Source organism: Stigmatopora argus, chromosome 15 (assembly GCF_051989625.1).
Source record: "Stigmatopora argus isolate UIUO_Sarg chromosome 15, RoL_Sarg_1.0, whole genome shotgun sequence".
In the NCBI taxonomy this organism is placed as follows: Eukaryota; Metazoa; Chordata; class Actinopteri; order Syngnathiformes; family Syngnathidae; genus Stigmatopora; species Stigmatopora argus.
In genome coordinates, this window is record NC_135401.1 from 15482538 (window position 1) to 15495559 (window position 13022).

Sequence of the window (13022 nt, forward strand, 5' to 3'; positions counted from 1 at the left end):
CATTTTACCATGCGAAAATTCACACTAACATAACTGTACCATTGAGCTGTTTAGCTTTGTGCAAACTTAGTGATGATTCGGAAGGAGGTCTAGAGAAGAATTCAAACCCCGCCAAAATAAAATATTTTACTGTTACTATGACAACATGCTAAACGCAGCTTTCCTGCCATTCTTTCACCATTTCCCACAGGAAGCATCTGTGTTGCCCTGACAACAACTGGAATAAGTATGCATGGACGTGGAATATCACTGAGATACATGCACATACACACTCACAAACACACACACAACTTCTTGAATCAGATTCCAATGTTCCCCTCAAGTCATTAAGATCAATTAGCGACAAGCAAGATGAGGTTCATCCATCCTTCCTCTGTAACGTGCTTTCTGTGTGTTGGGATTTTGAGAAGCCGGCTCTCCCTATCAAGATGCAGCACACTTCCTGTCCTGTCAGGAAGCTGAGGGTGGGGGTCTTTCAGAAGTCCGGTGGGTTGAGCATTGGAAGGTGAAATCACCAGTTGATGGGGGAAAACCTGCGAGTAAGACGAGAAAGGACAAATTGCAAGGTAAGAATTTTGCCTTGATTTTAACTTAAATTGGCTGCCATTGACGTCACTAGACGTCCTATACATCTGGACTATGAGTTCTGGCAGCCCTCCCAATTCGGATGGATTGGTCGGATGTCTATTGCCATCAATTGTCGCCAACAGGAAGAGTTTAGAAAGAATCTGTTCAGGGTTAAACTACACAAAGTTATAGCATGTATAAAGGCCATGATTTGTGTGTTTATGAATTATTTTGTGTGAGTGTATATACATACATTCTTTCAGAGTACATTACATATTTATGGTATAACAAATGGGTTTTGGGTGTGTTCGTAACTCTGTCTTTGTGCGTACTAAAGTAATGTCTGTGTAGTCTGTTGTCATTTGGGCCACCAAGATTAATTAATTGTTAATTTTACCGTAGCTCCCTTAGGGTGTAGAGGTTCACTCACCTGACTTTAGTGTGGGCGTGGGCTCGATTCCTGCTGGGGGCGGTATGATTGTGAATGCGAATTATCGTCTGTCTGTTAGCTCTGGGAGCTGGCAACCCCCACAACCCTTACGAAAATGCGTGGTACAGAAGTTGAATGAATGCATAATTTTACTGTAAATATTCCTTTTTTTAGATTATTTAGAATAAAAAATCAAAACTAACAAATGACGGAAACAACACAAGATGCTCTGATTGGCTGGTGAACAGTTCAGTGTATCTCACCTCCTGCCCATAGTTAGGTAGGATGGTCTCCAGCCCCACCAGCGACCCAAATGAGGTTAAGCGACTTAGATGAATACATTTTGTGAATAAAAAAAGTAAACATTCTTCTTTATACTTTTTAAATTTCTTTATATATACGTATTATTAAATAAAAGAGTACAGACTGTAAAAAAATATTTTTGCACATCAAGGAAAGTAGATAAATATCTTTATAATGAATCTCTTTTGATTGAAAATTGATATTCTCATTTTCTTTTTGATTTTCATTTTTTAAATAGTGCCGTGATTTCCGGACGATATCGGGCACCTGACTATAAGCAACACACAAATTTCACAAGATTTAAGTAAATTGCACATGCTATACAGGTGTCCATATTTTAATACAGGATATTTACATAGATGTTACACTGAAATCAAAAATCTTTAATAACCAATTATTAATTGGTTATTAAAGATTTTTTATTTCAGTGTAACATCTATTATATTGCTGGGATTTTTAGGTAGACTTCGTCCACTTTGACCTTAGAAGGCAAAAAGGCAAGGTTAATTAGATTTTATTTTTTCTTCTTTGAAGTGACCTGTTTTAAAGTTAGGTGTTTGTTTTGGCTGTCTCAGGGAAAACCTGGAGTGAAAAGCCGCTGCACATGAATCAAGAGGCAACTTGGTGTGTTGGTCCGTGTTTAATAACGGTGGGGGCTAACGGCAATCAGCACAAGCCATAGCATTACAGCTTTGTTGCAGCACACATTGGCAAACAGTCCTTTGTAAATCAAAACAATGTCAAAGCACACGAGGCTAGTCTAAATCTATTCATCTGTATTGATATCAATACAGGAGACTTCCTTGGTGATACAGTCTTCTGAGTGTTGGTTGAAAACAACGAATCGGCTCTAGAGTAGTCTTCCCTCGATTATCGCAACTTCACTTCTTTGCGATTTTTTTCTGCTATTAATTATTTAAAACGTTTTTTTTTTAAAGTTCATAAAAATGTGAAAATCCATGATGAAACTCACAAGCGGAAGCCACTCTGCTGTCTTGTGCTTGCCAATAGAACTCAGCACAAAAGAAAAAAAAGGTAGTTATATTAGGGGTGACCCTATTTTGCGATTTTTCGATTATCGGCATGTCTGGTCTACATTATCCGCGATATTTGAGGGATTATTGTAGTGTCCTCTTGTTGTACCATGCAGTGGACATCCATTCTTGGGTTTTACGCATTACTTCACATTACAAACATTTTCAAGATCACCCACACATCATTATCTGTTCTATCTTCCCTCTGTTTGGTTACTTGGTCTCCCCTGCCCGCATACTGACCCCTCAGTATGAGTAAACAGCAACACTTTTTATGGGAAGTAAAATATATATTTAAAGGTCCTGTAAAGTCAAAATAAAATGAATGAATTGGTGGATTGGGTGAAAGTAAAGTGTGATAACCCAGACAAATTTCAATGAATAAAAAAAAAGAATAATAAAAAAAGGGAGAAAAATGGCTCGTCTTGTTAGTGCTAGGATTCGGTAGGTGTGTCCGTGCCAACTGTCAATCACACACCCATCACTTTCTAGCATTGATGCTAATGCATTTAGCATGTTTCCTTTGTTAGCAGAATACATACATACATACATACATGCATGCATGCATGCATGCATGCATGCACACACACACACGGGCTTCAAACATAAAGATATAACATTTTTTTTAAAGAATCAGCAAGTGGGACACATCATGAACTGGAATGAAATTTATTGGATATTTTAGACTTTTCTTAAGAACTAAAAAACTGAAAAGGGGGCATGCAGTATTATTCAGCCCCTTTACTTTCAGTGCGGCAAACTCACTCCAGAGGTTCAGTTAGGATATCATCTCTAAATGATGCAATGTTGACTGAGGATGATAAGTAGAATCCATCTCTAGTCATTTCTCCGTATGAATGCACCTGTTCTATGATAGTATCAGGGTTCCGTTTAAAGTGCAGAGTATCATGAAGACAAAGGAACACACCAGGCGAGTCCGATATACGTACATTTGTATATGTATATATATACATATATATGTATTAGATTAGATTATAACTTTATTTCATCCCGTATTCGGGAAATTCTTTGGTTGCAGTAGCAAGATAGACACAAGACATTTTAGACCTAGTTAAAAAACTGAAGCCACACACAGGAAGTCCACAAGGTGGGGACCTTCTGCAGACTGAGACTGAGGTTACCGCACAGTCCCTCAGTAGTCTGGATGTTTTAAAGATCATCTTCCTTGCCTAGATCCTCCTAAACTTTCCTATGACCTAATCAGCAGCAGCGGAGAGGCCTGTGGGGGGCTTCAAAGCACACAAGCAGCCCAGTAAGCACCGGCAGCTCCTCCATCTGACCGGGGAGAGATCTCACGCTCCCATAGCAATGATGGAATGCTTGGTCTGGAGCGTTGCCTCTCCTCCCGGCACTATCGTCCACTGCTCACAGCTGATCCTGCGTGAATGACAGCGGAGGCACGGCTGAACGGCTCCGAAGACGTCTAGGACTAGCACAAAGAAACCAAGCCACGCAACGGGTGGGGTCGAGTCGCAAAGGTCGCAGAACAACAAAGCAAAAAGCACAAGTACAAAGCAAAGTATATGGGAAAGCATTAAGAAATATTGAAATGCAATTAAAAAGATAGAAAAGCAGCAAAAACACAAAACAAGCAAGAGCGGACGGAGCTACCGCTACCAGCTACCACTTGAGCGGTGCCATCTTGGTTACAGTAGCAAAAACGGATACAGACACAAGAAAAATACATTGTAGAGTTGGATAAAACTGGAACCACACACAGGAAGTCTTCCACAAGATGGGGAACTTCTGCAGACTGAGACTGAGGTTGAAAATATGCAGAGTCACTCTTCCAAGCTTATCCCCAAGTCCCTCAGTAGTCTGGAGCTGAAGAATCAACAGTAACAGAGTACAACCCCTAAACTCCATTTCCGGCCTGTTAAGCATCTTATCGGGGAGCGATCTCACTTTCCCCATGATAATAGATGGAATGATTGGTCTGAAGCGTCGCTTCTTATCCCGGCACTTTTGTCCAGCTCCGGATTTCCAGCAGCATCGAGGTGTTGCTCCTTCTGCTGCGTATTGTTCACAGCTAATGCCACATGTATGGCAGCGTAGGCATGGCTGAATGATTCCAAAAAAGAAGTAGCATGTGTGTGTGTGTGCGTGTGTGCGTGTGTGTGTGAATGTGTATGTGTGTATGTGTGTATGTGTGTATGTATATGTATGTGTGTATGTATGTGCGTATGTGTGGATGTGTGTATGTGTATATGTATATACGTATATATATGTTTAAAAAAACTGTAAATATCATTTCTTTTAGCCCCATAAATATCTGCTTTTGCTTTGAAAACCAACAGGTACAGTTAGTGACATGAAATCAAGGATTAGTCAAAAATTATCATTTGCTTTTGTGCATGTACACTCTTTGTATAGCTGATGCTGTTTTTGTCCCTAGATTGAGACATTCACCATGTTCCTGCCCCGCTTGTGGCTTTTGCTGCTTATGCTGAGGTTGTCGTCGGTCGTCCCCAATTCGGTCCTGCGCTACAAGCCGCTTCACTCCGCACTCACCTTCGAGCAAGCGCAAGATGCGTGCCTTCCCCACAAACTGGCCTCCTTCACCCAAGCCGGGGAGTTCCTCCAACTCATCATGGTGGCGCCTGCCAGCCCGTCCGTCTTCTGGGTGGGGCTGAAGAAAGCCAAGAACCAGTGTGTGGTCCCCTCACTGCCCCTGAGAGGGTTCAAGTGGGTCCCAGGGGGCAGCGAGGACACAGACAACAACACCCGCTGGGTCAAAGAGCCAGAACAAACCTGCACCTCTGTTCTCTGCGCAGCCCTGACTGTTCAGCCGGACGGGTCTCATGGTCTGGTACCGCTAAGCTGCAAGACAGTCCACCCCTTTATATGCAAACTGGAGTCGTGGGATCAACCGACTACTGAGCCTGCAAGACCACGGCCCACAGAAAGAGAAACTCCTAAACTGGTGGCACCTGAACCAGAATTATTGCCACCTTTGGCATCTGTGCCGACTGAACCTAGTCCTGTCCAAACTGTATCTGCCACACCAGGACCAGACAATCCTGAACCAGCTGAGCAAAATCCAGACTTAGCAGAACCACCAACATCAAAGCCTGCTAGACCTGAAGCAGGGGAACCTGGAAATAGACCCGATGACTCAGACAGTTCAGAATCTGTGTCTGGGTCATGCCCTCATCCGGCAGTGACCGGCGCCCGATTCCTCACTTTGGACCCTGACAATAGCAGTATGATCCGAGTGAACTGCTGGTCTAAAGTCCGTCTAGATCTGCAATGCCGGAATCCACCCGAGGGATGGCGTTTGTTGGGGGGCGCCCCTGCCAATCTGAGCTCTGTCTGCACCCCATGCCCGAGTGGGTACAGCAAGAATGCATCAGGGGACTGCGAGGACATGGACGAGTGCTTGGGCCCGCACGGGTGCCACCACGCCTGTGTCAACACGATGGGCTCTTACACTTGCATGTGCACTGACGCGTCGGGCTCCGACGACGGAACAGAGTGCGAGCCCACCGATGTCGACGACCCTGGGCCCTTCTCAGGTGCCCTGGTACCTGCCTTGGTGGGGGTGGCACTGCTGCTGGTTCTGTTGTTCCTAGCTTTGGTGATCATCAAATGCTGCATGAGGAGGCGAAGTAAGGAGGCGGCGCAGGCAAAAGACAAGTTAGCCCCATGAAGTTAAATGTTGACTTCACACTTGTGAAAGGTTTTCCTCCTCAACCTGTTTTGTCATCGTGACATCCATTCACTGATTTTATGATTTCAACATTTTTAATGTCTTTTTAGGTGCCAACTTTTGCATTTCACCCTAATAGATTTTTAGTTTTACCATGATTGAGGCGACGGGCAACGCGAGTGGTTAGCGCGTCGGCCTCACAGCTCTGGGGTCTTGGGTTCAGATCCAGGTTATGTCCACCTGTGTGGAGTTTGCATGTTCTCTCTCCTCCTGCGTGGGTTTCCTCTGGGTACTCCAGTTTCCTCCCACGGTCCAAAACCATTCATGGTAGGCTAATTGGACACTCTAAATTGCCCCTAGGTATGGGTGTGAGTGTGCATGGTTGTCTGTCTACTTGTGCCGTGCGATCGGCTGGCCACCGATTGAGGGTTTCCCCATCTCTGGTCGGAGTTAGCTGGGATAGGCTACAGCACCCTGCGACCCTAATGAGGATAAAGCGGTTCAGAAAATGAATGAATGAACGTGATTGAAGGAGTTTAAGCTGATAAATCATATCTTTAACCTGATGATACATTTCACATTTCCCCATTAGAAATTTCATGTTTTAACATAATAAATTTCACTTTTTAGCAAGATAAGTTTCACACAGGGTGCCCGGCGCCAAGTGGTTAATGTGTTGGCCTCACAGTTCTGGGGTTGAGGGTTCGATCCCAGGTCCACAATGTGTGGAGTTTGCATGTTCTCCATGGACTTCCCTGGGTTTTCTCTGGGTACTCCGGTTCCTTCCCCATCCCAACAACATGCAGTGAAGGCTGGTTGGCACTCTAAATTGCCTCAAGGTATGAGTGTGAGTTTGAATCGTTGTCGATCTCCTTGTGCCAAGCGATTGGCTGGGCACCCCTGCCTGGTGCCTGTAGCTAGCTGGGATAGGCACCAGCACCCCCTGCGGTTCAGAAAATGAATGAAGGAAAATTTTCTCATAATTTTTAAGATAAGTTTCATATGGTGGAAGAGTGGTTAGCACGTCCACTTTACAGTTCTGATATCAAAGTTTCAATCCTTGGTGGTTTCCGGCCTCCTTGTGTGGAGTTTGCATGTTCTGCTCTCCCTGCGTGGATGTGGATTTTCTTCAGGCTTAATGATCACTCAAAATTGGCCTTAGGTATGAGGGTGACCGTGAATTGTTATTTGTTTCCTTGTGCCCTACTGGAAACATATGTAGATGTGCCTTGCCGACTGCCTGTTGTTAGCTGGGATAGGCTCCAGCATCCCTCTGCAACCCTCAGGATGATAAGCCGCTTCAAAAAATAATGAATGAATTTCACATTTACTATTAAAATTTTATGTTGTAACATTACATATTTCACATTTCATGACAATAAATTTTACGTTGCATGAGAAATGTCACATTTGAATGTGATAATGTTCACATTTTGACACAATAAACATAAACTTTACATTTATGTCTAAAATGCCTTTCCTATTCCTGCATCCTCACCCTCTTGCTACTGTGACAACGAAATTTCCCGAATACGGGATGAATAAAGTTATCCAATCCAATTATTATGCTAAATAAATTGAATTGAATTGAATATCCAAATTTGAGAAATTTCCTGTCTACAACATCATACATTTTACATGCAAAGGGGATTTGGTTGAGTTTAGAATAGATAGTTTGGATAAAATTCGGGTGCGGAGGCAACTGGACTCTTTCAAAATAGGAGGCCCCTTCAGCACTTCTCAGGTTAGCCAGCAGATGGGAGCGTCCGTTCGTCGATCATCAGGTACACAGCAATGGATTATCGGTTGAAATCGATCACGGTGCGTACGTGCGTGCGTGCGTGCGTGCGTGCGTGCGTGCGTGTGTGTGTGTGTGTGTGTGTGTGTCTGTGTGTGTGTGGGGGGGGGGGGGGGATTTTAGCTCTGTGACCTCTTTGTGCAGGTTCAACAACGACGTGACACAATCTGAAAATGACTGACATCTTAATAAGTATCAACAATCATTCACATTACTTCAATTCATCATCTGCCGTCAACAGCGATGGATGTCCAATTTGACCTCGGATCCCATTACAAATTGATTGAATGTCTATTGCCCTCAATGGCAGGTAAAAAGTTCAAATTTAGACACTTCTTTTTTTCGCTCACGTTAAAATCCAAATGGGGCTGTTTTGTGAGGAATGTTCCTGCAAAACCTTGTCTTTAAAATATTACACGTACTATACTTTTAAAAAATCAGATAAACTATTTAAACTGGTTCAAATTAAACGTTTTTTGTATTGTTGTTTTGTAACAATTGAAATGATTGACGAGTTTATTTGTTTTTTTCCCTTGCGCAAACCCACTAGTTGTTTCATATCAAGTGTCTATTTGTGGCAGTATTCAGTTTATTCGTTTACGAATTATTTCAAAATCATGCCTTTTTGAATAACCAAAAAGACAATACACAATTTACAATAATCAAAAAATAATTCATTTTGAAATGATATTCCATGCGGTGGCATTGACGGCAATGGACTTGAACGCCTACTACACTCAGTGGCAGTTAATGTGAAAATTAACATGTTTAGATGTTTTAATCTATATATCCTAGTCGTGTTTTTGAACTATAGGGGGCTTTTTTTCCAAACATGAAAGTAATGTTTTCAATCCTATTTTTCCCACCGTGAACACGAGATGCGATTGATAATTGGTCCGAGACACGCGGACGAGTAGGGCTGGACCTCCTCCTCCTCCTCCTCTTTCTTCTTGACAATCTTCATCAAGGGGAGTTTCTTCTCTCTTGTTCTTGTTTTGGCGTCACGTGCGCGTGTCCAAGTCGGGATCGCCCGAGCGGAAGGATCCGAGTGGCCGATCGGAGACAGCGTCAGGGCAACATCAACGGAGTTCCCTTGCGGTTGACCGTCCGTCGTGGAAGAAGGAGATGCTGGGCTCAGTCAAGATGGAAGGTCAGGAGGCTCTGGACTGGACTTCCTTCTACGGCGAAGAGGTCAACACTCCGAATCAAATTTATTATTATTATTGTTATTATTATTGTTATTATTATTATTGTTATTATTATTATTGATATTATTATTGTTGTTATTATAATTATTTTTTATTTTTTCATAAATGTTTTTTTTTACGTTCTGGGCATTAACACAAATTCAATCGCACGCACTCATGAATCATTTTCAACAAAGTTGTCAACTTGCATTTCGCAAAGACAAAAATTGAAAACAACGCAGCATGTGCTTTGATTTTCTTTTGATTAAAAGAAACAAAACTTTATTTTATTTTAACGCAATACTTCGATTTTGTTAATAATTGCGATACGAATAGGCGGCGTAAGGCTCAGGCCCGACAACGCGGAAAAAAGGAATAATTCATTTTGACAATCATTTAAAACTATAATCGGGCATCATGACTAGTCATTTTCGAAATAATGCCGTATTGTGTTATCTTCAAATTCAATTCAGAATTCGTTCGTTAAACAATCAAAATTGGTATTAAAATATGTCGTTAAAGATATTTTAAACACGCGTTTTGAATGGAATGATTTGTTCACATTACAATAAAATATAAGCATAAAATTAACTGCTATCGCATTTTAATTACAACAAATTACAATTCTTAAAACAACTATTGTTCGTTTATTAATAATTCGTTTTTTTCTGCAGACACGAAAATATTCAAATGAACATATTTTCGATCACAGAAATAGAAATATACTGATTTCATCATTTTATAATACACTACAATAATCCACACTTTCTAAAAAAATGCAAAAATGAGAGAACCAAAAAGTTTACGAATGCTTCCACACAGTTTTTGTATTTTCTGAACTGATTAATAAAACCACGAACATTTGGGAATATCCCAACAACATCCCAAAAATTATTCCTCAAATGTTTCAACGAATCAAACCGATTTCTTCAAAATCATGCATGAAAAAATATGTACACGATTTTAAAAATCACACAAACAAAATATTAAATAAATATAATTATAAAAAATAAACAACAAAACAAAAAAGCCCCAAAGCGCCGGGAGATCAGTGCAATTATAAATTGTTCTCACAAGGACGCAATGTTTTTCATGTAATTTTTTTTTTTACTGACTACCTCAACACGCACCTTTCTAATGCAAATAGATTTGACAACTATCACCATCAACAGTTGTTTTTAACATTCATTTTCTTATTTTAATAACTAACAGAACAGTCCGAATGAATTTAATGTTTAGCACCGTCAATTTCACCAATACGGCATGAATTATCCCTGTCAATAACTCCATGTTAATCACTGACATGTATATCTAATTAACATGGATGCGTTGCAATGTAAAACACAGTGAAAACTGGGTTTTAAAGTATAATCCTGGTTTAATTAAAACCGAAAGATTAAAAAAATGGAATGCTACTTTGAAACACTAACGCTGACCAACTAGAAATGTATATATAAAATCATCATCATAAAAACCACATTTAATTTACAATTAATTGACTTGTGTGAACTTGTCATCTTGCAGGTGTATTCCCCGATGGCGACGGGTCTCGGAATGGGCTCGGTGTCGGGCTATGTGTCGGCCGGTGGCGGGGGGGCAGCTGCCTTCAACATGCCTTATGGTGGGCCCAGCATAAGCCCCGCCCCTGTGTCGGGAATGGGCATGTCCTGCTTGGGTGGCGCCGGAATGGGAAGCACCGTGAGCCCATGCAGTAATGCGGGTCCGGCGGTAGCACAGCATCACCCAGCATATGGCGGCAACGGAGTCAGTCCTGGGGGCCAGTATGGGGGTGGCGGCTTGAGTTTGACTCGAAGCCGCGACGCCAAACCGCTGCGGCGCAGCTATCCGCATGCCAAACCACCGTACTCTTACATCTCGCTGATCACCATGGCCATTCAACAGGCGCCCGGGAAGATGCTGACCCTCAGTGAAATTTATCAGTGGATCATGGAGCTTTTCCCTTTCTATCGCAACAACCAGCAGCGTTGGCAGAACTCCATCCGCCACTCGCTGTCCTTCAACGACTGCTTCGTCAAAGTGTCCCGCTCGCCTGACAAACCCGGCAAAGGCTCCTATTGGACGTTGCACCCTGACTCGGGGAACATGTTTGAGAATGGCTGCTACCTGCGGCGACAGAAGCGCTTCAAGTGCGACAGGAAGAGCCTCACAGAGGGCAGGAAAGAGCGTGACGCCAGCAATTGTTCACCCTGCGCTGATGCACTCAAACCCCCAGGACTGGTCCGGGGGTCCCCGCTGCCCTCCTCCAGCCGCTGCTCACCACCTGGCCCCGAGGGTGGAAAGCTGCTGGGCCCTCATCTACTCTCCTCTCTGTGCCTGCCTCCACACGGCATAGAGTTGAAGGGCGACGCCCATTATGCCTTCAACCATCCTTTCTCCATCAACAACCTGATGTCATCCCCTGAGCACCACAAACTGGACCTGAGGGCCTATGATGCCTTGCAGTACACGTCTTACGGTGCCGGTAGGGGAAGCGACCCGCTGGAGGTGCCCTACTACCAGGGGGCTTGTAGCAGAGCACTGCTCAACACCTCATAGGTCGTCGGGACCTGGAAAATTTGCGGGTCAAACCCAAATTCTACATTTGAATGAGCAACCAAATTGTTATTGACTGGCTTTCACTTACCCATTCTCCATCTTTTTCTCATGAATCAGTAGTCCACTAATAAGGCGAGAATTTTGACTGAGGCCACAAAAGTCTATATTGTAATTATCGTGATGGGCCTCTCGAGCCTCCGGGACGAGCAGATGCGTACAAACAGTTCTCGTCATATCCAGTCACATCTCACCACTTTGCTTGGGGGACACCCACTACGTCTCACATGGTTCTTAGAATTTTCAACAAAAGAAATTGGAGACTTATTGTAAGCATTTAGAAGAGAATTTTAGAATAATTCTTTAGCACTATTTAAAAATGAAGCAATTGAACTCATTGGCTTCCACTGAGGGTGTCTGAGATCCAATTCATTAAGACTACAAATCCACATGGATTGGACATTTATCGTCATCGTGTGTTTTTAATGTGAATAATCTCCTTTTACTAACTGAAACAACCCATGTACTGTGAACCCTTTACATAAACTTAGTTTGGCAGTAAACAAGTTAATCCCTACTAGTTTAAACTCAGTTCATCAAGATGAGTAAATTTAAGACTTTTTATGGTCCCCGTTTTTTAAATACCAAAATGTGTCAGGTGCAGCATCAGGGGTCCCCCAAACTTGAAAAAGATTCAAAAGGTAATCTTTCAGACAGTCAAATAAACTATGTGACATTTGAAAAACAAAGGCAGCTGTGGGTGATAATTGATTATTGATCATAATGTGATGAAGATCAATACATGTGCATGATACTGACAAAAACTTCCAGCAGGAAAAAAATAAAAGCAGGTTTGTGTGCTTTCTGCATGTTATAACTTATTCTTTTCAAAATAAAATAGCCAAGCTTGGACTGGTTGATTTACGTGTTCATGTCTAGAAGTAAATGTTTTTGTTCTTGACGGCGATTATTTAATGTGATAAATTACCATTTTAATCAGAGAAAGTCCACCATTCAACCAAATAAGTTTTTAACATGAGAAGTTTGGGTTTAATATGATGAATTTGACATTTTAAGTTGAGAAGTTTTACATTTCAACTTGATACATTTTACACTTTAATACACCTGAGAGATTTCATTTCATGTTTCAATGTGAAAGGCCCCGGTGGTGAGTGGTTAGCGTGTCGTTAGCGCGTCGATCTCATAGTTCTGGGGACAAGGGTTCGATGCTGGGTCGTCCTCACTGTGTGGAGTTTGCACTACACATGATTCAACCGGTACTCGGATGTTTCGTCGAAAGACGTTTGGTCCCCGGACGTTTGGTGCCCGGACGTTTGGTAGAACGGACGTTTGGTAGAACGGGTTCGCGAGTTCCGAGGTTTGAGTCACGAGACTTTCATTTGTTTAACCCTAACCCTATTCACTCAATGTTAAATAATAGTCATTAAATCCCTATTCACCCAATGTTAAAATCTATCAA

The 13022-nt window shown here is 42.3% G+C and overlaps 3 protein-coding genes across 5 annotated transcripts in view; 2 read left to right on the top strand and 1 right to left on the bottom strand.

Annotated features, from left to right (window-relative positions):
* Positions 1–432: 432 nt before the first annotated feature.
* clec14a (C-type lectin domain containing 14A) lies at positions 433–7463 on the top strand. Its single transcript, XM_077620187.1, has 2 exons — positions 433–566; positions 4751–7463. Exons 1-2 carry the CDS (start codon positions 522–524, stop codon positions 6002–6004), a joined length of 1299 nt encoding a protein of 432 aa, XP_077476313.1. The 5' UTR covers positions 433–521; the 3' UTR covers positions 6005–7463.
* Positions 497–13022, bottom strand: part of mipol1 (mirror-image polydactyly 1) — a 134142-nt gene continuing 121616 nt past the window's right edge. Inside the window, exon 15 of one of the 2 annotated variants that reach the window (XM_077620194.1) lies at positions 497–533. In XM_077620194.1, the coding sequence (XP_077476320.1) occupies positions 512–533 (22 nt within the window). In that variant the 3' untranslated portion in view covers positions 497–511. Of the gene's footprint in view, positions 534–8840; positions 8981–13022 lie in introns of those variants that run through there. The other variant, XM_077620192.1, reaches the window with a different exon arrangement.
* Positions 7943–12827, top strand: foxa1 (forkhead box A1). 2 transcript variants are annotated; one of them, XM_077620195.1, is made up of 2 exons: positions 7943–8993; positions 10514–12827. In XM_077620195.1, exons 1-2 carry the CDS (start codon positions 8928–8930, stop codon positions 11543–11545), a joined length of 1098 nt encoding a protein of 365 aa, XP_077476321.1. In that variant the 5' UTR covers positions 7943–8927; the 3' UTR covers positions 11546–12827. The 2 variants fall into 2 exon arrangements, with proteins under 2 accessions (XP_077476321.1, XP_077476322.1); XM_077620196.1 differs by having other exon boundaries at positions 7943–8952.